The 26,060-nt window shown below is 34.8% G+C and overlaps 2 protein-coding genes across 2 annotated transcripts in view; both read left to right on the top strand.

The window, feature by feature from the left end:
* Positions 1-22,292, top strand: part of LOC134846346 (endoplasmic reticulum-Golgi intermediate compartment protein 1-like) — a 257,558-nt gene extending 235,266 nt beyond the window's left edge. The window contains exons 2-8 of the mRNA XM_063863658.1: positions 19,312-19,411; positions 19,482-19,616; positions 19,832-19,920; positions 20,188-20,429; positions 21,020-21,098; positions 21,211-21,317; positions 21,531-22,292. Coding sequence (XP_063719728.1) covers positions 19,392-19,411; positions 19,482-19,616; positions 19,832-19,920; positions 20,188-20,429; positions 21,020-21,098; positions 21,211-21,317; positions 21,531-21,761 — 903 coding nt within the window. The 5' untranslated portion in view covers positions 19,312-19,391 and the 3' untranslated portion in view covers positions 21,762-22,292. The remainder of the gene's footprint in view (positions 1-19,311; positions 19,412-19,481; positions 19,617-19,831; positions 19,921-20,187; positions 20,430-21,019; positions 21,099-21,210; positions 21,318-21,530) is intronic.
* LOC134846345 (serine/threonine kinase-like domain-containing protein STKLD1) lies at positions 1,952-13,039 on the top strand. Its single transcript, XM_063863656.1, has 4 exons — positions 1,952-2,829; positions 10,592-10,878; positions 11,062-11,424; positions 12,270-13,039. Exons 1-4 carry the CDS (start codon positions 1,986-1,988, stop codon positions 12,741-12,743), a joined length of 1,968 nt encoding a protein of 655 aa, XP_063719726.1. The 5' UTR covers positions 1,952-1,985; the 3' UTR covers positions 12,744-13,039.
* Positions 22,293-26,060: the final 3,768 nt, after the last annotated feature.

The raw sequence follows: 26,060 nt of genomic DNA, 5'->3' as shown, positions 1-26,060 counted from the left end.
TAGAGGAATTGCTATAGCGTACACGAATACCTTCTGCTACCTGGGAGTCAACCTAACACCAAAACTAGCCTGCACAGAACACCTCAATGTGTAGATAAACAAAACTAAATCAACCGTGTTTGGACTCCAACAGAAAATATACCTTCAGAAAGTGTGCTTTAACTCGGCCCAGAGACTTCTGGAGCAAGTTGTTCTCCCAGCATGAACATGTGGCCTGAATACATTCCTACAGATCGACACAGATAAGTTGGACGACCATTATAACAGAATTTGTGGAATTTTCTGGAAGAAATGGGCTGGAATCTCTGTTTTCAGCTCCACGAGACTCCTTCTTGAGAACCTATACTTCAACGATTACCTTGGCCTGAGGCAGGCAAACACGCGACATAGACGTATCTTTGCGCTATACTACACCTCGGGATGTCATAATATTATATGCACTAAAATTGGCTGTTATAAACGCGAAATACATGATATTGTACAGGAAAAAGGGTTTACAGCGTATATGGACTGTGTCTGCCGACTTTGTAAGCTCCAGATGGTTGATGAGGATCACATACGACACTGCATCTCCTTTCCAGAAAGCCAGGATCTACCTGGAAGACTCATCAATATCAGGTTGCCGCCCAAGCAACTGTGACATCGTGCTTCTACGTGCCAAGACTCTTGACTTGACTCACTCTTAACACATTCCATGAGCACTTTAATTATACTTTTCATATTTGTCTTTGTAAGACGTACAATTTACCAATTTACGTTAAATTCTGTATTTTTATGATTATTATGATTTTTAATTTATCAGCGAAGACCACAAATCGCTCCTATATCTTGCAAAATTCTTACGTTTGTAACAATCGTCCGCGAATGCCACATTTGACATTAAGAATGATAGGCTCCAAAGCCATTGGATCAAGGGCCAGAGACCTTATTTCTCGTGCTATTCTTATTCCATCGGTCGAGGCCAATAAACGGGGCTAGGTTTTTTTTTACCAGATTGACCTTTTGCCACACGACAAGGCCTTATTTGAATTGAGATAAATTTGAACTAGTGGAAAATTTGAAACGGAAGCGGTTACATCCAAAAAAAACTTCGCTAAAAAACCGTGAAAACATTGTCTTTAACCGGACTAAACGTTATATCTTTTCTGTTGAAAGATCGGTCTGGTAAAAGGTCGGTCCCCCAATTAACGGTTCAACTAGAAATGGAACTCAAAATCGTGTTTCTGCTTAAGAGACACTATAAAAAAAACCCACAATCTAGAAATCAAATAAAACGCCCCCATTGCCAGGTCTCTAAATACCAAAAAATACGCAATTCCCGTTGAAAACAGAATCGGGAACTTAGTGTTAAGCACTTTTTTTATTAGACACTGTGTGTTCTATCCAATTTCAGATAGATCAAACTAGAAACTCACCTTATCTCAGCATAATCTCGTAAAACAATCTCTCCAATTAAAACCAATTACTCGAGACATGATAAGTAAGCTCTGGAATTAACTCTAGTACGTTATTCAATCAAGCTCAAGGTAACTAGCTAACTTGAGAAGTTTTATAATGTCTCAAGGAGTTTGGACCACTAGGCCCAAGTGAAGTTGCACTCTGGAACTAGATGAAATCTTGTCTTCAAGATCGCCTGTCGTGGCCATTCTCGATGTTTTCTGTCAATTAGCAGACATCTATACTCTCTCAAAAATTTCGAGATAAGCCAATTGCGATCAGCAATTGGTCAGGGGGGAATTTTAGCATGGCTTTCATGCAATTGTCAACTCGGCTGTTCTCTTTTTGACTTCTGATTTTCAGTTGTCGCGACAAAAATCAGGCATGCCTGGATCGAAATGAATGTTTTGAAAAAACCGTCAAAACTTGTGGCATTATGACCGACTGGCTCATTTTTATAATTCAATTTCGAAAATGACAATTTTTGCTCTTCTGATTACCATTAAAGAGAATAGTGAAATGTTACGCCAAATGTTTTTGCAGTTAATATGTCGAATGTTACTGTTCAAAATGCTATTGCGTGGGGTGTACAAGGTAAAGTGTGCAGAGGGGTGGTAAACAGCGAAGATGAAAGTAAATTCGACTGTATTGTGAAAGTGATTGAATGTCCAGATCTTAACTATGGGAATAAGTTGTTCAATCAGCTAATGAAGTTATCTGAACTCGATCATAAAGGTGTGCTTGTGCCTGAAGATGTCTTCCTCTCTTGGGAAGAATCGACCTCAAGTGTCAATGTCAACATAGTGTACCCAGACCTTCCCGATCCTTGTAGTTTGCATGAACTTATTTCGAATCACATTGATCCAAGTGAAACACCAGGTGAAAATATAGATATTCCAATTGCCCAGGTTCATAAAGCCGTTGGGGAAATAATTAGTGCGCTGAGCTTCATAAAGTCAAGTGGCTTTCTTCATTTAAATTTGAAGCCGTCCAATGTGTTCATTCAGTCAGGACATTTTATGGTTGGTGACTTCGGATTGCCCGCTCTATTGTCGGACATTGCCACTCGTACTAGAACAACCGAAGGGATACTATACAAGTTTACTGAATTGGAGTACTTGTATCGGATTGTTGAGGAACCAAAAGATCTCCATCGCTACCATCCGCCTGAATTGAAAAGTATGTCTGGATCCCGGATGTACGATAGTAAAACGGATGTGTACGGTTTGGGCTTACTGATCTACCAGATGCTGTTTCTTAAATTGGAGGTTCCAGATGATATTTCCGATTGGCATCGCAATGCAAAGGACATTGAAGATCCTATTTTGCGGGGATTGTTTCTGAAGTGCGCTGATCCCGAATACGAGACTCGCCCTACAATTGACGAACTCGGTTAGAGTATCTTTTTTTTGTGTTTATGAGCGAAAAAAAGATGTTTATTTTGAGCATGTTCCTCTCCCTACGCCCCTCATTACACCGAAGACTTTAGTCAAGGTGTTATGGTATCGTGTAACGGGGTTTTTTTTTTTTAATGTTGTCTGTTGTCAAGTGTCGACAAATAACGTCCACAGTTATCAATTATCATGTGGGCTGGACTATATCGCGCTATGTCACGTGATTGCGTATGTTTGTTTCTTTATTTGTTCATCTTTATTTATTTAATTATCTGTTCTTCTATTTATTTAATTATGTTTAGTTTGCTTATATTTATTTATAATTTATGTATGTACATATTTATTTTTGTTTATTTTTATCACGTGTTTTGTTTATTTATTTAATTATTCTTTCTTTCATTTAGTTTTGCTTTTATTATTTCTGCGTGTGTATTTATTTAATTTATTTATTTTCATTTATTTATATTATGAGTCTGTTTGTTTGGTTATTTGTTCATGAGAAATTTTGGTGTATACATGTGTTAGTACGATTTTTAGTTCTAGAAGTGTTATTTTATGATCTTCGTTGATATATCAAGAATTTGACCTATACATGTGTTAGTACGATTTTTAGTTCTACAACTGTTATTTCAGGCTCTTTCTCGATATAGCAAAATTTTGGTGTATACATGTATTAGTACGATTTTTTGTTCTAGAACTGTTATTCTTCAATTATTAGTTGTTCAAGTTGTTTGGTTTTTGCTTCAGTTTCTATGCCTTTGGTGTATTACGCGTAGCGCCTATGTTTTCAATTTTTGCTATCTCATAATGCTTTTGGCTAAATGGGTGATGTTGCGATGTTCCGTATGAAGAAAAAATCTGATTACGCGTTATAACAATCTTCAGTTTGTTCACCATGCCATGTTTCATTGCATTATAACGATGTTTACCCTTGCGATAAGCAAGGGTATTGCAGTCGGGTACTAGACTTTTTTCCCGTAAGTACATTTGTTTACAGAAATCATTCATCTCCTGGATTCTTTCATCTTCTGACATGCTCAATTTCTTGAAACTTAAAAAACTACAATAATTCAAGTCCTATAATTTAAATTTTACTTAGCTTGACTTCCTGTTTTATTTTTTGTTTGTTGTTGTTGTTTCGCTAAAAAATTCCTCGGCCCAAATTATTCCGGCCTATTTTTTATCGGCTTTATGAGCTAATTCTGGGTCGTTTCCAGGGCAACACACTATTAACACTTCCCTAAACTGCTACTAATTTCCAAAAAAGGTGTACGAATTTTAAAACCGCCTACTCCACTGTGTGCCTGCGTACTCCACTAGAGTCTCTTTCTGCTTGACCCCTCTGTTTACTGCCTTCAAAAAGCCTTTGGGGGAATAGTTGACCCATATTTTTGATCTCTCGAAAACTACCCCTCTCAAATCTGAGTTTTTAGTTTCAATGAATAAAGCAAATTTCAGTTTGAAAAACTCCATTAATGAGCGGTTTCTCCAAATTTTTTTACACAAAGTAATGGCACTCGTAATAGTCATTTTTTATTATCATTGATCGTTTTGTGGATCTTTTTGACTTTTCGAAAACTAACCTCACAAATCTGATATGGGTTATATGGAGATAACGGGTAGTGGAAAGCTCCCCTGCGTTAGCGGCCACAAAAGTTATCGCCCTCGGAAAATTCAATTTTTTTTACCTTTCAGAAAATTTTACCCTTGCTATAAGCAAGGTTATTGCAATCGGGTACTAGACTTTTCCCCGTAAACAATTTTGTTCTTAGAATAGTCAAAACTAGAAATGGTAAATTTAGGTTCAGTTCTTAGTAACTACAAATTTCTTTGCAACTCGTTCTCACCTGGTATGGAGGCAACGAATGTGCCTGGGACGGCAAAGGTCCTGGGTTTGAATTTGACAGGACGTGCTTTTTTGCAAACGGGAAATGGTTTCAAAAATAATTTGTCGGCTTATTATTGTCTGCTGCTGTTTTGTCGGCTTAGTTGCCATCTTGTAGAATTGATTTTTTTAAACGTTTTTTCAAACAATTTTCTTGCTTTTAATGGTCTGATTTACTCTGATGTTTGTAATTTTACTAACCTTGACTTTGTTTTTTTTTTTTAAAAAAACTTTATTCTGCCCAAATGATTTTGGCCTATTTTGTCTTGGCTTAGTGACCTTGGCTCTGGAGCGCACAAAAAGCGAAAATCTTAATAGAAATTCCAGTTCAAGTTTTTCCGGCCTTTATTATATCGTCTTGGTGGCTTCATATTGTTTCGTTTGACGTGTTTGTGTGCTTTGAGGGTGAAGGGGCTGATTAACTTTACAGAGTTTTCAAGTCTTGTTGATAATTTGTCGACTTGAAGGGTTTCTGAAAAGGTATTCTCGGCTTCGTTACCGCTGGGTATAACATCTGCCGATGCTTATTGCACCGTCTTTTGTCTTGACAAGTTCTTGTTTCAGAACTAGCCGTATTTGTTTTGATAGATTCAGTTTTTTCGTTTTCAATTTTTTTACTTTGTTTTTCAAAAAAACTTTTGAAAATTTTTTTTTTGAATTTTTTTTTTCATCAAAACCAAAACTTGTCGACCATTAGTTCAATTTTTCTAACTTTTCTCGAGAACTACCTTCCCAAATTTAAGATTTTGGGTTCAATAGAAATTACAGATTGCGCGAATCCTCGCCGCATCAGTGTCTACGGCCTTTTTTACACAAAAAGCTACGATTCTCGGAAATGTCAAATTTTTGATTTGTTGTATTTTTTTTTCGACTATTCTGATATCATAAGTTTAATCGAAAGAATAGGTTGTCGAAAGCCTATCTTTATAACTGGCTATGCCCAGTTTGTTTAAGAAAAAAGTTATGGCCTTCAAACAAGTCAAAGGGTTGAAACTTGAGATTTTTTGGAAACTTTTGACTTTACGCGAAAACTACCGTGCCAATACTCAGATTGTGTTGGGAATCTCCACTGCTTAAGCTGGCAGCTTAATAAAAAAAAGTTATTGCTTTTGGAAAGTGGTAAAATTGTGGCAGCTTAAGCAGTGGAGATTCTCAACACCGAGTTTCTCGATTGAACACAATCTGAGTATTGGCACGGTAGTTTTCGCGTAAAGTCAAAAAGTTTCCAAAAAATCTCAAGTTTCAACCCTTTGACTTGTTTGAAGGCCATAACTTTTTTCTTAAACAAACTGGGCATAGCCAGTGTTTTGACCGTTGTTGCACACAAATATCAGATGAAAAGTTCAATTGAAAGAACCGGTTGCGATAATTGTTCCTGCTGAAGTGGAGACTCCTTAGTTTTCGTGAGGGAAATGTTATCTTCTTGGGAAAATTGATTAAATTACATTTTCGTGCCTCATCAATAAAGTAAAATGGATTCAATATCAAACACGTAACTCCAGCTTTAGCTGCACCCCTAATTGTCTTTTATCGATACATAAGAAAAAGCTTGAGTTCAACTAGTTTTCTTCAACATTTAAGTTTTTTTTTCGACTGATGATTTTTATATTTGTCTTGTATCGCAAGTGGTGCACAGCGTTTTGCCTCTGTGTTGAAGCTCGTTACAGGTTGTAATAATCTTTTCCGACAATTTTCTAACGGGTTGATAGTTTTCGTCCTAATTTCTGTCAGTTAATTTTCCGTTTTTACTAAACGCTCTTTTTATCTGGTAGGATTTTTATTGGCTTAACTGTATAAAGCAAGGGTTTTGAAATTCACAATAACTGGAAGTTTACAAATGTGTAATTGTACCTAGTCTGATTTTGAACGTTTTTAGTATATGCTATATCGACTTAGTCAAATTAGTTTGCGTAATTTTGAGGGCAAGTTATATCCGTATGCGATTGTGTTTCATTTTGGATGGGCCGTAAAAACTTTTAAAGCTAATGAATTTTTTTACAACAACAGTTTTCTTTTCGGTTCAACAGGTTTCGACTCAAAATTTTTCGCCTCTGCTGTCGCTCGGTAAATGATTTCCAATTTTTTAAAGGCTGGTTATGAACTCATTTTTTCAATTTCATGAAGTCAATTTTTCAACTTAATTTTTCAGACTCTGTCATTTTTCCGCTTTATTTTGTGGCGCAATGTGTTCTTTGCATCGCAAGTTTTGCAAAGCTCAGCTTTTCCTCTGTGGTAAATAAGTTTTTACCCTTGCGATTAGCTAGTGTTATCAAATCGTGATGTAAACTTTCTTTCAGGTTAACAACTTGTTTATCAACATGAGTTAGATCATTTGATGGCTTGGTTTGTAATAAATTTTCTTAGCTTCTCCTGCACATTTGGTCTAGAGCTAACGACTCGACTACGTCTGGGTTGATTCCTGTAAATTGATAAATTTACAAAATCCGATATTTTTGGTAATTTTTGTTTTTGCGTTAAAGGTTTGGCATCATTTTTTCGACTTGTTTTATCGGCTTAGTGACCTAATTTTGCGTCTTTTGAAAAGAAAATATAGGTTTTCAGAGATTTCAAAATTTTTTCATGTTTCTTTTCGGCTCAATGGGAATTTATCCAGCTGTTATCGGTTTAATTGACGCTTGATAAATTTGTTTAAATACTTCTTTAACGTGGCGTGGGGCATTGTGTTTATGCATGTGTTTTGTCAAACTATTGTAGTTGTGGTTTTTATCGAAATTTTCCATTTTCTTTATATTAGTGGCTTCCTCGACCTCTGTGTTGAAACTGAAATTCAAATGGAGTTGGGAAAGAGGAAAAACTCAAAAAGAGTTGGGAAAGAGGATAACAGCTGTTTTTAAAAACTTCACGCGCATAGTCACTTAGCATAATTAAATATCAGATGAGGTCACATAATAAAATGTAACCTTATGTTTGAGCCTTTTCAGTCGTGAGATTTCAGCCGACGGGACTTCAAACGGAAGGGACTTCATGTAGATTTTTGAACTTTCAAAGTTCCTGAGCTCGAATGTGACCGAGACCTGCTTCTTTTTGGACAGTTTCCGTTTGAAAAAATTGTCGGCTTCTCGTTTGTCCGCTTTTTTTTTCGGCGTAGTTGCTACAGCAATCTTTTTTTTTGATTTGAGCAATATTCATTGTAAACGAGAACAAGACTTTTTTTCCCGTAAACAACTTCTACAAGCCTTACTTGGTTTTCTTACTTGCTTTATTATTGAATCTTAACAACTTTCAGGCTCGTTCCCATTTGGCCTTGAGATAACCTGGTTGCCTTTGCACACCAAGGTCTTGGGTTCGAGTCCCGGGCAGACCTTGTTTTTTCACTATATAAGAAATTGTTTTTTTTACGGTAAGATTTGAATATCGGACTTTTATTTGTCTGCTCAAGAAAAAAAAATTTCCGGAAAAAATTAATATCGGACGTTTGTTTGTCTGCTCAACTTGTGTCGGCTTAGTTAACACATCACACATTTTTTTGTGCTTTTTGTAGTTATCATTATAGTTGCTTTTCAAGAGTAATGAGCGTAGTGAAGACTCTTATATAGGTTTTTTTGTTTTTTTTTTTCAGGAAAAAGTCTTTAAATGCTCTAACTACAGATGTGCATTCATACATATTAATGTATTTATGAATGCACTTAGTTATATATGCAATTGAAATATATCTGATGAAGTTTACATAAATAGCACTCTCCAAATTCGAACTTGGAAATGATGCAAAAAACATGAACGATTTCTAGTTTTGAAAGTGGAATTTATTTTTCAGATTTTCAGCGGAATAAAAACCTTACATATGATCCAGTTTTCTCAAGTAGGAATCGTGTTATCAGAAAAGTGCTAATCATTAATTGTTCTAAAAATTCAAAGAGCTTAACAGAGATCTATTTTTTCTTCGACATTCGAAAGTTGAGATCTTTTCATGTTTTTTTTTTCGGTTTGCTTGCGTTCATTACTCTTTTCCAACTGTCAGTTGGCTATGTTTTTTTTGTAGTTTCAGGGGACTTCAAGTTTTTTTACAAAAGCGATTTTTTTTCGGCTCAACTGGTGTCTGCTCAAAGTTTTTCGGCTTAAGTAAGTTTTGTCTTTTGCTCATTTTTTATTCAAATGTATTGCTAGGCATGTTTATCTAGAATAATTTTTTTCGAGACAGTTTTGTAGAACTTCGAATTATCTTTTCGAATTATCTTGTTTTTTTTTTAGTTTTTGTGTTGTATCGCACCGTTCGACTGTGTATTGTTTTTGGGAGGCATTTTCATTTACTCTTCTAATTTGTAAATTTACCAATTTTGTATAATATCCTTTTTTTCTTATTTGATTTTTTTTTCGCTTCAAAGATTCATTCACTTTAAATGGTTTCGGTTTATTTTATATCGGCTCATTCGCCTAATATTGCGTAGTTCGAAAGAAGGATGACTTTTTCTTCTGTGTTTTTCGAAGCAAAGAGGTTGAAAACTTATTAGCTCAAAGTTTTTCAGGACTTTGTTTTCAGTCAAGTGGCGTACCCAAGTATTGTCGGCTGAGCTGTTTCCGGATAAATCTTTCTGATTGTTCTTACGTTGGTGATTGTGTTTCTCGTCGAGTTGAGTATCGTAAGAGAGAAACGCATGTGTTTTTAAAATTTGTTTTTGTGGAAAGTTTGTTTTTAAATGTTTTTTTTATCATTTTCTGCACGCTTGGTTACAAAGCTGTTTGTGTGGTATCTGCTTGAAATGCCCAAAAAGCATTAATTTATGTATTTTGAGATCATGATGTACCTTTTAAATAAAAGCGTGTTGTGTGATGTGATATGAGAAATAATCGAACGCGTAGACAGTTATTGAATTGGGTTTTATCGACAATAGTTGTCTTCGAAAAATAAATAATACCCAAAAAATAAAAAACAAAATTAAAAAAAATTTTGCTAAATAATTTGATGTTTTTTTAAAACTTTTTTTCCAAGCAAGCGCTAAATGAAGCTTCCAAAATTGTTTTTCTTGAGTAAAACTAAGCTTTTCACTTTTCAAGGGAGAAATTTTCATTCATAAGACTTACTTGCTCGCTTTACTCTCTCGCAATTGGACAAAACTCAAAAAATTTTAAACATGTTTTTCTCGACACAGGGACCAATCACGTTTTTTTTTTGACCAAAAACGTTTGAAAGGGGTGTGATATGATTTATCTATCGACTCATTTCAGAAAGTATCTGTGATATTTGATTTTGTGTGGAAAGTAAAAAAAAACTAAAACTTACCCAACGACAAAGTTCTTCCCCATTTTCAGTGATCGGAACAACTATATAGCAAAAAAATGATTTTTGTTATTCGTGTTGAAACAAAAAATGTAGTTATATAAAGCCACAACAAATGTTCTCAGCTTATGTTTTGTCTATACGCTTGCTCACAAAACTAACACATAATGTGGTCAAAAATATTATTTTTAGAAATGTTTTCTTAAGCCAAGTTAACTGGTCGGTATCTTCGGTGCTACTTGCACAGCAACTGACAATTTTTGTTTTAAAGTCTTTTAAGACGCGATTTGAGCTGTGATAAGAAAATTTTCTGAAAAGTTGTTTTCTGTGGAAAGAAAGGCAGTTTGAAGTTTTCCTTCTTTTTTAGAGTCTTGGTTAAGTTCACTCTTTTGTTTACTCGTAACTGTATATCAAATAGATGAATGTTTTTACACATAAAATTATATTTGATGACCGGTTTTCGCTCCACGTACTCCTCCAAGTGACAAAAATTTAACATGAAAAACCGGAAAGTTTCGATTTAGATCTGTCTTTTCCCAATTTAGATTTTCGCGAAGATAACGGTGCGAGGAGACTCTTTGTTAGTACAAAAACCGTTTAATCTTGCTTTCACAGTTGTTTACCTCTAAGTTTTTATAGTTGACCTGCCTGAAGTTCAGCATTTAATGGAAGTTGCGGAAAGAGAGCGAATTGCAAACAAGCGACTCAAGAGTGCCTCAGTTCCTCACAAAATAGTACCTGTGGATTCACCGGCTGAAGTCGTGATTGAAAACTTGGCCTCTGCTATTAAAAGCGAAGAGTTAACCAGGGCTTCATTCAGAGCTATTTTTGCGATCACGGCTAAGAATAATGTGATACTGGATGATGCACAGAAAGGAGTTATTCTGGAGGCGGCCAAATTCCATGAAGAGGTTCCAGATATTCAGGTACTCATTGTTCGCAATCAATTTTCCGCTATTTTTCTCAAATTTTGACTCTGTTCTTTGCTTTTTGTTTTTGTTATTAATGACATTCTACTCGGCAGAAATATTGCAATGGCATCTTTTAATAATTAGTTGTACTAAAATTAAATTATTGTGTGTTCTTTTGATATTAAAGACCTTGTTTAGGATAAGTTTCTGGCGATTGCGTACAATATAATTCCAACAATCGAAGAAGAATCGGACACGTTCGCCAGTGTTTCTCTCTGTCAGCATATCCAAACAGTCATGAAGAGATATGCTGTTCATGAGAACATAATCTTCGAATGTCTACAGGTCATACTTTTGATCTCAGCTCACAGATTTGGAGCCAGGAACATCTGTAAGGCAAAGATGTTGCGAGTTCTGGCGGACTTAACTGGAAAGTACCCCGCTAATTACAAAGCGGTGCTGTGGATTATGTGGGGGGTTTTGGCCTACAAGGAGAACCAAAAGGATGCTATGAGGGAACATATAGGAGTGTGGATTTACAATCTTGCGGACACTGCTCAGGTTTTATTGAGGATTTCCATTTATGGTTGATGCTCTGGTTATACTGATGTTCAAGTCTACATTTGAGACAAATGTTATTTTTAAGCGTAATCAATGCAGTGAGTACTTGAATGTAGTTAATGGCATTTTTTTGTTTTTTTTCTTTCAGGAAGTTTTTGTGAACAGCAAAAAATGTAAAGGTCTAGAAAAACGTGATTGTTGTCTAGTTTCTAAAATGGAATTTGATTATCAGTTTACACAGCGAGATAAAAGTTTTACTTGTATCCTTTTTTCTTGAATTGGGTTAATTTTATCCAAAAACAGTCAAATAAATTGTTCGTGAAGTTCAAAGAGCTTGAACGGTGTCTTTTCTGTAGAATTTGCAAGTTACGTTTTTTTCCAGAAAAAAAAACAAATCAGTTTTTTTATCTGTTTCCTTGTGTACATTACTTTTTTTTGAACTGTGAGTCGCTCTGTTTCAAGATTCAATTCAAGACTGCTAGGTTTTTTATGATACCACTTTTGGACTCTATTAAGAGTCGATGAACGTAGTTCAGGCTCTTAGATAGGTCGTGTTGATTTTTTTCTTTTCACGAAAATTATTGAATTTTGTTCAGGCGCAAAAGTATTTTTTCGCGGTTTGACTTTTGATTTTTTTTTTCAATTTCAGTGAATTTCCTGCATTTTCTTTTTAAGAGCTTTGAGGCCATCTATTTTTTTCTTTGAAATTCGAAAGTTGAGAAATGTCCTGTGGCAGAATTTAGAACTGTCTTTGTTTATCTTTGCGGTATTTAAAGTTGGTCCAAAAAACCCTCGTTGTAGTTGTTTCCTGCTTCGTAAATTGTAAAGAAAAAATTTTTTTTTAGAAGAAGGAGGTTCTCTTGGAACCCTTCACCGCCTGCCTTTGGACACTTTCCAACTACAAACAGAATCTGGAGGACTTCAAAAAGGTATCCGGAATTGACCTACTTTTGCACATAGTGCACGACTACCAACAGGAGCCGAGAATCCTACGCAACTGCTGCATGGCACTCGCAAATGCAGTAGAGGCGGACGAAATCTGCGCTTACTCGGTGATCGCGAGCAAAATAGACGATCCCTTCATAGTGTTGCGTAATATTTACAAACCGAACCGTGATAACCCTGAGTTTGTGGAGGCTTACGCGACTCTTCTAGCTGAGTTGTCGAGTTATGATGAAATCAGGTATGAGCTGCACAGGCTCAATTTCCTGGAGTTGAGCAAAGAAATTGAGGTGTTCTACTCGGCGTCCGAGTTGATTGTAAAAACAGCCTCGAAAGCTACTGCCAATTTGGAAGCATACAAGCTAGAGGTGAAATGAACAAGCGAAGTATACTGAACCCTAACGAACCCCTTTAATTAGATTTCATGACATTAACATGAGTGTAATTTGTACATAGTGTAAAGTGTGCATTCTACTTTTCAGTTTAAAAATCTATCTTTAGGCTAAAATGAAGTTTTTCTGTTCAATAAAAAAAGAACAATTGTCATTCGCGTGCATCATTGTTGAATATTTCTCTATATTGTAAATGCTGTATATATTCTGCTGCAATTAGTAATAAATATGCAAATAGAAATGCAACACCATGTGTTGAAATAAATTGTTTAACACATCTATCTTTTCCAGTCGTCTTAATCGGAGAGTTTTTACAAAGCTCGAGTTTCCGTAAACATTTTCCCAAGTTCAGGGGCTGCTCGCATATGCTGAGTCTGAAATCAGTCACCATTTCAATTCAAGCTTTTTTGATCAGTGATTTTTGGAAATAAGAACTATGGTGCTGCTTGTTTTAACCATTTCAGATTAGTGACAGTACCCTGAAAACTAATTGGGACAATAAAACAGTAAGTAGTGACAGTTTTGTTTGTTAATACTTAATTGGCAATAAAATTTTGTCTAGAGCGGCGCATTAGTAATATTAAGCGATTTTCTAAGATACGCAATTTTAAAATGTCAATAATAAAGTGAAGACGATTTTTTATGCCATGTTTTTTTTTCACCGGAAAAATAAATTTTCTTGTGGTTTGAAATTTCTTTCAGTTTTCCAAATCGGGTTAGTTTTTTGGGTAACAGTGAACGTAATGAGTACTCTTATTTAGGTCTTGGTGATTTTTTTTCAGGAAAAAGCCTTAAAATTTGTTCAATATTTGATTTTTCGTGGTTTGATTTTTGATTTCTTTTTAAGTTCAGTTCATTTCGCTTGTTAAAAGGAAGGCAAACTACCCTATCGAACAGCAAAAGTGTGAAAGTTGCGAAAAACCTGATCGGCTTCTTATTTTGAAAATGGAATTTTATGGTCGAAATATCCAGTGCAATAAAAGTCTTACCTATTAATTCAGCTTTCTGAAATAGAGTTAGTTTCATCAAAAAAGTATCAATCATAAATTGTTCTAGAAATTCAAAAAGCGCAAAGGAGAGTCTCTTTTTTTCTCTTTAAAATTCGAAAATTAAGAGAAATAAACATTTTACTTTTTGATCTAGTTAATGTTATCGAAAAAGCTTTAATGATAAATTGTTCGTGAAATTCAAAGAGCTTTACGGGCATAAATTTTTTCGGAAGTTTCTTCAAAAGTCAGATTTTCTGTTTCCATGTCTTATATCATTTTCTCAAATGTCAGTTGGCTATGTTTAATTGTAAGTCAAACAAAGAAAATCTTGGAACTTAATTATTTTTTCGCAAAGATTCACTTCTCTTTTCGAAAATTGAAAAAATTTCCAATGAACGTTCTGTCATTTTTTGGTTCTCGTTGACAATTTTCCAACTGCAATGGCTCTGTTTTTTTTGTTTCAATCAATCAAAAACAAGAATTCATTCAGTTTCATATTTTGAGATTTGCGGTTGCGGCCCAAATTAGTAAGAAGCGCCCGAGTTTTGTCACCAAGTTGGATGAGAATATTTCTCAAATAATTTTTATTGTCTCTGTATAGTTCAGCCATATCTTTTTAGCAAGCCTTGTTCTTTTCCATCAAATTTTTGTGCTCGTTTTAATAAATTGTTACAGGAATTTGAGTTTCGAAAAATCAGTTTAACCAAAACTAAAGGAAGCGGGATTATTAATTATATCGCTGTAAGGGTTTCTAAGCGTATAGTTCCGTAAAAATAGGGTTGATTTTTCTGAGTTGTAAAATCTGACGCAAAACAAATTTGTTTTACGCAAAGCATTCTAAGTGTTTTTTAAATTGAGTTTGAACTGAATTTCTGTGGATTAAAAACACTAATAGGCCAAGTTTGTACATATTTTAGACCTATTTTTATCCGAGTATTATTAATTCATTACCCTTGCGATTAACAAGTGTATTGCAATCGGGTACTAGACTGTTTTTCCCGTAAATATCTGTTCACGAAATGGTCAAGTTAGGAAATGGTAAATCTAGGTTCTTTGATACTGCGAACACTTGCTCTAGAGGTTGCCACATCGTAGTATGGTTTTTTAAGCTGTACTTAATTTATTTTGTAGTTGTTTTAAGTGTTTTAATCTACTTTGTAGTTGTTTTAAGTGTTTTAATTTAATTCTGCTGATTGAAGTTATACAAGCATTGACTTCGTGTATTTTCTCCTTTTTGTTTTTAGAGTCGATGAACATAAAGGTCACGATAGTTTTTGTTTTCAGGAAAAGCCTTAATTTCTTCAGGCTCAAATTTATTTTTTCGCGGTTGGACGTTTGTCTTTTTAAGTTCAGTTTTTTTCCTTTGTTCATTTCCTATCGATCAGGTCACGAAAAGCTGAAAGGTCACGAAAAACTTGATGGACTTCTAGTTGTAAAGGTCACGAAAAACGTGATCGACTTCTAATTTCGAAAATGGAAAGTAATTATCAGACACTTCTAATTTCGAAAATGGAAATAATTATCAGATTTCCCAGCAAAATAAAAGTTTTACTATTGACCCAGTTTTCTCAAATCGGGTTTATTTCAACGAAAAAGTGTCCATCATAAATTGTTCCACAAATTCCAAGAGCTTTAAGGCCATCTATTTTTCTTCCTAATTGAAAAGTTCAAGATTTTGAAAAAACACGTTTTTTTTTTCAGTTTCCTTGCGTTAATTACTCTTTTCCAACTGTCAGTTGGCTATGTTCTATGAAATTCGAAAGTTTATTTTTTTCAGAAAATAAGTTACCTTTTCTGTTTGCTTGCGATCATTGACTCTTCTCCAATGTTGCTTGGTCTATGTTGCTTGGTTTTTTTTTTTCGTTCAAAAAATTTCTTAAACTGAATTGATTTCGGGTTATTTTCTATCGTTTTAGTAACCTAATTTTGAGTCTTTTCAAGGTAAACATAGTTTTTATGCTCTCCTCTGGATTGCAAAAAATGCTAGAAATTATGTATGAAAGTTTTTTTTACCATTGCGATAAGCAAGCATTTTGCAATCGGGTACTAGACTTTTCCTTCCGTAAACAACTTTGTTCACTAAGTTTTTTGTATTATAACTGAAAGTTCTGTAATTTGTAAATTTAACAAGTCTGTTTTTGCGTATTTTTCCTTTATTTAATGTTTAAACAGCTCGTTATTTCAGCTTAGTCAACTTATTATGAGTAATTTCGAGGGCAAATTATTTTCGTATATGATTGTGCTTCAGCATGGATGGGTCGTAAATGAATTTTTTTATGACAACAGATATGTTTTCGGCTCCACGGATTTCTACCCAAAAGTTGTCGCCTTTGTTGCCCTTCGATGAACAGTTTCCTATTGTTTTTGTAGCTAGAGTTTTCCAACTTTTTTAAGTTATATTTTCAAGTAATTTGTTCAACCTAATTTTTCGGAAATTTTTTTGACTTCTGTCTTTTTTCAACTGGCAAAATTTTAGCAATGTATAACGTCATTCGAAGATTTTCAAGCTCAAAACTGGCTGTTGTTTGAAACAAACATTTGAAAAATTTGGATGTTTTTTTGGCGTTTTGTCAGTTTTTTTTGGCGTTTTATCAGTTTTTTTTGGCGTTTTATCATTTTTTGGCTCTGTTTAAAATGTTTTCGGCTTCAAGGGTTTCTGTTTAGGTATTTTCGGCTTTGCTACCGCTTGGTAACTTTTATTCTGATGCTAATTTTACCTTCTTTTGTGCTGGTGTATTTATTTTGAAATTTTTATGGTGTTGTTTTTCGATTTAGTGGCTTTTCTGAAATACATCTCAAGTGGTGCGAAGTTCGGCTTCGCCTCTATGTTAAAATTTGACATTATCTACTCATTTACTAAAAGGACAATTATGCTCTTAATACCAAAAATTCAGTTTTCTCTACGTTATAGAGACATTTAGCATAGTGGTAAGGCGTTCACTTAGAGATCGTCAGATTTTGTGAGCGATCTCATGCTATGGCAATGATAGTGTGTGAGGACGTGCTCTCACTTGACCTCTAGCTTCAGGTCAACCACAGCCAGGTAGATTTTGGCTGCACTAGTACCACGAGAAAGCTCTAGACGCAAAAAAAACGACCTTGAGTTTCAAAATAAAGTTTCGCTGTACAAATTTACTCAGTCTGGAAGGTGGAAAATAGGAGAAACGGACTATGCTTAGTCAGGCTGGATAGTTTTCATAGATCCTCTGCGGATCTCAGAAACCGCTGTTATTATTATCATTATTACTTTTCTAGTTAATAAGAACTCTAATTGACAGTATGTCAATATTCGCTTTAATTTCTGAAGGTTAATTTGTTCGTTCATCCTTCGAATAAGTGCAGCTGTTACAAGTTTTCATTCTTCTAGTATATGAAGAAGGAATGAAGAAAGAAAATCATTAATTTGAGAAAGAAAATTTTTTCTCTTAAATTATTTTTAGATTTGTTTTATAAGTTTTTAAAACTCTTTTGACATGACCGGGTTAATTGGTCTTGACCTGTAAGTTTAATGGCCTTCATTGTGTCTTTTTTATGTAGGGGAGTGTAGTTCGCTAGTTTGAGTTTATCCGGGAAAACAATTTTTTTGTCTTATTGGTTAAAAAGTTAAATTTGGTTTTGATGGAATACAAATTGGTATCGATGAAATTTATAAATAGTTATCTCAATTCATTTCGATTTAAATGGGTTCTATGATGGTTAATATCTACATTTTTGGTTATTACATTTTTTAACAGTTGATGAACATCGTTCAGACTCTTGCATATGTCGTGATGATTTCTTGTTCTTTTTACTTTGTCTTTATGCTCAAGCTTACTTTATTTAATTATTTTGCAAATTTCCCAGCGGAATAAAAAATTTACCAATAGATTGGGTTAATTTATCAAAAAAGTGTCAGTCATAAATTTTTCTAAAAATTCGTAAAGCTTTAACGGTTTTTTGGAACCTAGAAAAATGAAATTTTTTCAAACAAGTCAGTATTCTTTTTGATTCGTTCATCGCGCTCATAAAATAAGTCTGTTTTTTGCGCTCAAAATTTTGCGTTCATTGCGCTCAAAAAGCAAGTCAGTATTTTTTCTGATTGCGTTCATTGCGCTCTTTTCCAACGATCTCTTGGCTATGTTTGAACTTGAGACGGGTGTTTTTGACATTTTGTGAATATTATCGAAAATTACCCTGCCAAATCTCAGACTAGTGTTTCAATCGAAATACCAGGTTTTGGACTTCATCGCTGCATAATCCGGTTCGCTTTATTTTCCGTAGAAAAAGTTATCGCCTTCGAAAAAAACCAATTTCCTAAATTTTTAGTTAATGCAAACTTTTTCTATTTTCCCTCGAAGACTAACCTGCGAAATATGACATTGAGTTCAATTAAAAGAAAGGGTAGTATGAATCTCTCATATATAAGTGCCTTTTATCCTTTTTTTAATAATATTTTTTATTATCCGCTTTTTGATAAATCGCTTTAGTTTTTTATGGGCAGGGTGTGGAATGACTCCTTTCTTGCAATAGTAGCCGGCTGATGTGCTAGTAGCACAGGATAATCCGAGTCATTGTCTAACAGAAGTGATAATCTCAGAGTCAATATGTTATTTCAAGTGACCAATTCCACTGTGATCCAAATTCATTGATAAATTTGAATGCTTTATCAAAAATTTATTGACAACAAAAAATGGTTTTGCCAATAACGGATAATGACGTTTTAAAAATCTAGCAATAGCCAGCAGACTGTTGGAACCGTGCCAATGAAATCAAGAGGACAAAAAGGAGACTGCTATTTTTGGAAATTTTCAATATTTCACGACAAACACTTTTTGTAAATATTATTTACCTAATTCAAGAAAAATGGAACAATCCATAAATCCGATAGCAAAATTTTCTCCTTTTTTGCTAAACTGCTTATTTGGTATAGTTTAGTAAAGTGCCAATTGAATTAATTGAAAAGGAGCAAAAATGAGAGATTATAATAGCTGAAACGGTTTACAGTCGCAGTATAATTAATTCAGTTTCATTGGGTCATTGGTAATTTTGGTATCATTTAGTCTTAAGAACGGAAACAATTAGACCACTTTTGTCAAAACAGACAGCTTGTTTGAAATCTTTGTTTTTGGGAATCCGAATCACAGCTGAAAGGGCTTTATTATTTGACTCTTTTTTGAGCTTTCTTTACTTAGTCAAGATCCCTCGGGAAAAAATCTATGCCATAGCGCCTTTCTACTTCGTGGTCGGAACAATGAAACGTTTCAACGTATATAAGCTATTATACGTAATTATTGAAGATTAATTTGAACCCTTGTCAAATCAGTACTGCTAATCATAAAAGAACGATCCGGAAATCTGGAAAAAAATGTTTACCGCTGAAGTTCTTATCAAGTTTATATTTAGAGTGGTCGGAACATTCTGTGCTACTTACACAGCAACCGGCAACACCCTTCGTATTTTGATACTTAAATCAAGTAAATCGTTTACGCTCCTCAAATTTCAATGCTGACTAATGTTGTGGTGGGGTTTCTTTCATTGTTCCATCAAGAAAAGATTGATTGTGAACTCGAGGATGTTTTTTTTTCAGGTTGTAATTATGTATTTAGCTGTAGAAATAGCTTAGCTTCCCGTCTGCTTCATCATTAAGCTCAAGGTCACAGACAATATGCAGTTTGACATTCGAAGGTTTGAGATTTTTTGAAAGTTTTCCCCAATTTGTTATGCAAAGTTTGGCTAAGTTGATGTTTTTTTGCAGGTTCGATATCTACCGCAAGGTTCCGAAAGATCTAACGCAGCCAACATACATTGGAGCATGCATATCTGTATCGAGCATGGCGCTCATAGCTTTCCTGTTCACATCAGAACTCATAGCCTTCCTTAGTCCAGAAATGTTAGTCATTTGTGACTTGAACTTTCACTTTCTTTTTTTAAAATGTTCTTCTATCCTATATTCAATTTTTCTTGCTTTGAACCTAACTAATTCTAAATATTTTTTTTTGCAGATATTTCGAATTATCTTCTTAAGCAGCTATTGTGATGCTAAACTTTATTCTCAACTGTTTATGAAATATCATCGTACGCTTGATTTCGAAGTTTTCTTTCTAGAGAGAGCGTCCTGTACGTAGACGATCCTGGAGAACAGGAGCAGATCCCAGTCTTCTTAGACATATCTCTACCAGAACTGCACTGTGACGGTCAGTCTAGCGTTTCTCAGGGGCGGTCTTACTTGGGGGTGGGGTGAGTACTCACCACCCAAAGCGCATTTAGCGGCAATTTATACAAGTTTGAGGGGAAGCCTGTGCCAAAAATACGCCATTTTTTGGTCAAAACCTTCGCAAAAGGTGCCCAAAAATAGCTTTTTTACAATAATTAATCTTGTCTATGGAAGCTTCATCAACCCTATCGTCGTTGATTGCTTTACGTTGAACTTCCCATTTGATTGAGGTTTTTCTGTGTTCCAGTTCTGGGCATAGACATCCAGGACGAAATGGGCAGACATGAAGTAGGCAACTTCGAGAACATGAAGAAACTCAAGTTGGGTCCAGATGGAAGAGGGTGTAGATTAGAGGCCTCGTTCAAGATCAACAAAGTTTCTGGTAATTTCCACGTGTCAACACATGCGAGGAGCCAACAGGCAGGCAAGAATGTTAACTTCAAACACCAGCTGCACAACCTCATCTTTGGAGAGTCAATACTTTCTAATGTAAGATTTTATTTAATTTTTGTCGAGCCCAAATTGTCTCGTTTTGATGGTAACCTATTATATATAACTTGAATTTTCTTGGTCTTTATATTATAATTTTGCAGATTTATGATGTTTTTTCTTTAAATTTCAAAATGATGGCATGAGCACAGACGAGATCAGAATTGTCAAATATTTGTCTTTCTAAATCATTGGGCTTATTAAATCAGCTTAGAGAAGACGATACAAATAAGTTAATTAGTGAATTTCCATTTCTTGCTCCCATCATGAAGTGGAAAACAATAAAGGCCTTCGATGGTGTCGAATAGTGTATCCTATGAAAGCGCTATTAGTCGATCAATGTTCTAAAAAATTTGAAAAAGGTTTCTCGTTGTCGAGAAGTATGGGTTTGAGTTTTCGTTTCACTTCGATGATTCTGTATTTTAAAGAGACCAAAAATTGTATGTTATACGTTTTTAAGGCCATTATAGTATAGTTCTTGAATCTCACGTTAGCGCCTTCATGTCTTCGTGAATTTTATTTTTAATTTCAAAGATAACTGTGATGGTATCTTTTTACTTCCAGCTCAGCAATCGGCGATGATTGTTTAGATCTCGAAGCATTACGGGCTCAAAGACACTTCTTTTACGCCATTAAATGGACTGGATCATACAAAAGGGACTTTTTCAGGTAATTCTTGCAGTGTTACTAAGTCTATTTAATTTAAACAGCAACATGTAATGTTTCTAGGTTATACTAGAATACAATAACAGGAAACCATTTTAGTATGTTTGTTATTTAGGGAAGGAGACTTTCGAATACCACTTGAAGATTGTGCCAACAGTGTATTCACATGGACAGGGAACTAACAGCGAATTGCATGGGTACCAGTTCACAGCACTCAAAAAGGTTTAAAAAAGCTTCTCATCTTACAGTTGAGATAATTATTCTTCTAAAACTGTATTTTAAAGATTTTGGCACCGAAGTATTGTAAGAGAGGCGGATGTGGTTTACACAGCTCTCCTCTGAAATTTTCGCGACATGTTTCAAAATAAAAACAACGTTATGATACAGCTGTTATGTCTACAATTTTACGCTATAGTTTCAAGGCATTTTTTCTAGATCTTCGAGACAAATGCGCACGGGATGCGGATAATGCCAGCCATCTGGTTCAAGTACCAACTCACACCCATCACAGTCAAGTACGCCCTCAGAGCCAAGCCATTCTACCACTTTCTAACCACCGTCTGTGCAATAGTGGGAGGCACATTCACAGTAGCAGGCATCATTGACTCATGTTTGTTCACGGCACATGAGGTGTTCAAGAAGATAGAGATGGGAAAATTGAGTTGAAAACATGACCTGCCTTGAGATCAGTCGAAGAAATGGATAATCGTATTTAATTGTGAATTATACGATCTGTTCACAAAAAAAACGTTGAATGGAGTGACAAAGTTTTACGAGCAGTTGACTTTTTATGAAAACCAGATATAATGAACCGCTTGTGAAAAAAAAACTATTTGAAAATGAATTTTTGAAAAAATGAACCGCTTTTGAGAAAAAAAAGTTACACATAAATACAAATTAAGCCAATTGAATTGAGATTTATGAAGTATAAATTTAGAAATTGATTAATTATCATGGTTTTGTGGTTGATATTATTTGTAAATGTTGCTTCCAGCCCTTATGATTTTGTGTTTCATCATTGTACTGTATTCCTTAATTATTCCGTAGCCAGCATAGTAATCAACTATGCAATTTTACCATCCGTGTGCCTTGCGAAGTAAGTAATTGTAATTTGTATGTATATTAATGTGTATATTAATTGGTTCCTAAAACGGTTTACGTTCGTTGATCTTTGCAAGTAACAATTTTGTTCAATTTAAGTTCTGAAAAAATTTTAAACAAATTTTAAATTTTTCAAAAGATTTGCTTCAGGCTGGCAAAACCATTAATTGCATTTCAGAGAAAATGTTATCATCAGTTTTGCAGTTGCTTCATTGAAATAAAAGAGAACAAGAAATGAAAAGAGCGACGCACACTTTAAATTTGTTCGTAAGGCGGTCAAGTAGTCTGCCCATAGTTAAATCACAGCCCACATCGACACGATATCTGAGTTGGCCAATCAGAGTGTCTGTGTTACTCACCAGGTATATTATTATGAACTCTTTAATATCAAGACTTTAATGAGATACTGCAGAAATGTTGTACTATCATTTCAATATCAGCTGTGCAGTTTTTTAAAGTAATAAAATGAGTCGTGTTTCAGGTGGACTGTTGTTTTGGATACAGGTGATACTGTTATGATCGTTCTTCACTAAATTGAAGTTCCGAGATCTCCGTAATCATAGCAAAGACCCTATTTCGACCAAATTTTCAGCGCAAATTTTCGAAAAACAGGCAAAATAAGTTTTCAGGTGTTTTTTTTTAAGTTTTGACCAAAAAATCACGTTTTGAACTCTGATTGGCAAAGATAACTGGGCCAATCGGCTTTTCTGGCACGAGGGATTCCCCCATACTAATTTGTTAAATAAACAAGTTTTTAAAAAACGATATTTGTTTTTGATTGGTTAAAACTTGTTAGCGTTGCAAAATTTAAAACTTTGCGTATCAAAATTTTGATTATGTTAAATGATAGGTTTCCGCGTATCTCGAGTGAAGTGAGTGATCTGCAGGAGAGATTTCAAATATACAGGAATGAGATGGAAATAGAGAAGAGCAAACTGGCAGACCACGAATTAGCACTCAAACAGAAAAGGTACAATTTCTCACTATATTCATGTGTTCATGAGTAAGACCATTTTTCTATCGCGAAAAGGACCATTATACGAGCTGTTCAGCTTATCACGGAGAACTGTAATAAGTGTTCTTGCTGAAGAATTAGATGCAATTTGTGGTCATAGTTGGCCTCAAACTACCAACCGCTCGGCTGAGAAGCAGAGACAGTACCCACTTCCACATCACCCCCTGTTTTTTCCATGAAATTGATTGGCTGAATGTAGAAATATTAGAATTGTAGGAAGTTTGACGCAAAACACTTCTGACTTTGAATTGTTTTGCGGGACTTGCTAATGCCCGATTGATTGATAAATTATACAAGACTGCTCGTATCAGGGCGAAGCCCTGAATGTTCCGACTGCCTTTTAAGGATTATTGAGCAGTAATATCATTAAAAAATTCAATGAAATAAAACAATTTTTTTTTCTTCTAAAATGTGAAATTTTTTAATGAAAATCATCCCCCCACACGCCATATAAAGTACAAAAGGATAGATTTCGCTCCTTGTAACAAACCAATTATGGCAATTAAGCTTCTTTCAACCAAGTTGGAACTATTTCTAAGATGGATTAACTCTCCGCTTACGCGTTAATAGCGCGAAATATATCGCGCGTTAATTGTCCCAAATTGGCCAAAATGGCAATCTTTAAACCCCTGTAACTTCACGAAAAATGATCACAGGTGAAATATCTTTTCAAATTTGAGCTCAGTACAACAATACCTTTCGAATGATCTAAAAAACTTCCGTCAAAAATGGCTAGTTAAAAAGTCGAAATTTGTCTGAAGAAAAAAAAAACCCACCCCGAGCACAAATATTCCGTTGCTTTGGTATCGAAAGTCGGAACAAAAATCAATACTCTCTTGTTGACTCTGGGGAATACCGAATAGTGAAGAATTTAAATCAGATATAGTTAAGCATGTTTGGCTCCAATTTCTGATCTTGTTGTGTACGAGACTACATCTGTTATCCTTTGGGTCGTCTGATTGTTTTCATACTTGACCAAATTAAATTACTATTTTGTTCATTTTAGTAGCGCCAAGAACATAGTCACAGCCAGAGATTTCGAAATTGCCCAAAAGCAAAAGTTTGACATATTCAAACCAGCAAGTCGAACTACGGACGAAGAAAGCGATCCGAAATCACTGAACAAAAAACTATCTCAGAAACTTGTCCTGGCGATAAAAGATGAAACGTGCTCGGAGAACCAGTATATTCTGCCAAGTACTAATTTACAAGAAGGGGAGAGCTTACGAATAGCTGCCGAAAGATGTTTGATACAAAATTGTGGAACTTCAATTAGAGCAAGATTTTGGAGCAACGCCCCAAATGCGATTGTTAAAAGAAATCTTTCAAAGAATGCGAGAGAAAAACTTCAACTGAACAGTGATGTAACAGGCGTGAACGAATTTATTTTCCTCGTGAATTATGAAACTCATTTTGAAAGTGCAAATGATATGTTCGCCTGGATTACGAAAGGCGAACTGAATAACTATTTTAGAAACAGAAAACTTTGTAGTGTTATATCCGATTTGATGTATGAGTTTTGATTATCTGTTCGAATTTTATTTTTCTTTATCTATTTTGAAGACTCTTCTAACATTTGAAGAAGCTTTTTTTATTCAACAAGCATTACTTTTAGTCACTAAGTTGTAAGCCGATAACAGCAAGAGCAGTGCTGACTGCTAAGCTGTATACATTGTTGTTTTCGTCAGCGTGTTTTTGTCTAAACATCTGAGGCTTTCCATAAGTCTGATTTGTCACCGTGTGAAGTCTAAAACATTGTTAGTGATTTATTATTTCGAAACTTTCTTAGTAAAAATTATTTGGATAACTTCTGTCGTAAATGATTAAGAGTCGATAAACGTGGCGAAGACTCTTATGTAGGTCGTGATTATTTTTGCGAATTGGCTGTATTAGTACGAACTTTCTTTTTCCCCCAACCTAAGTCGCAGATAAAAGTGCTACTTTGGTGCATTTTTGAATCGGTAGACTGTGGTAACAGTATAATGTCATATGTTCTTTAATATTTGATAAGTTAAAGTTAACACAGTTGATGCATTTTTAATTCATCAAATGAACCGAAAAAAGTTTATTGTTTTAAATAGCAGTACAATGATACAAAGGCTCGATTTCAAAAATTTTCCAACTGAATTTACCTCGCAAACTTTTTTGAAATGCATAATTTATACATAATTTGGCTTTATGCTTTCCAATTTATTACTTGCAAAATTGTGTCTTTTGCATTTGGTGCCCCTTTTACGGTATCAAATTGGCAATTCATTAGCATGCGTAGCTGTAGCTTGGTTATTAGTGGCTAATTTTGTGGAATTAAAGCATCTGTGGCTGGGTAGACTCAATGTTGCAAGGTCGCAAATTCGAATCTTACACGTAGCCGAGTTCTTAATAATTCGATGCTTATTTCTACTTTTTCTTATTTCACTTACTAGAGCTGCTTTTTGGTGTGTTCTCGCAAGTGTTTGCGAAGCACAGCTTCGTCTCTGTAAATTTTGTCTGGAATTTGTTTCCGCTCAAAGTTGACTTTTCATGATTTGACTTGATTTCTTTTTCAATTCAGCTTATTTATTTTTGTTTAAAGGAAGGCAAAATCCACTATCGAACAGTAAAGGTACCCAAAAACGTGAACGACATTTAATTTTATAAGATAATTTATCAACGAGGGAAAGGACCAAAATACGAACTGTACAGCTCATCACAGCTGCTGTTGTGCCCCTGCTTAAGAACAACATGCAATTTTTTAATTATTTTTTTGGGCTGGGTAATGTTGCTTCACCCTCAAGCAACAAGCACGGATCTTGGTGGGCCTCGAAAGTGGATTTTTATGTTCAGATTTTCTAGCAGAAAAAAATTTTGAT

Source organism: Symsagittifera roscoffensis, chromosome 5, assembly GCF_963678635.1.
Source record: "Symsagittifera roscoffensis chromosome 5, txSymRosc1.1, whole genome shotgun sequence".
NCBI lineage: Eukaryota > Metazoa > Xenacoelomorpha > Acoela > Convolutidae > Symsagittifera > Symsagittifera roscoffensis.
Note: the sequence above shows the minus strand (reverse complement) of the source record. Positions and strands in the feature narration are given on the sequence as shown.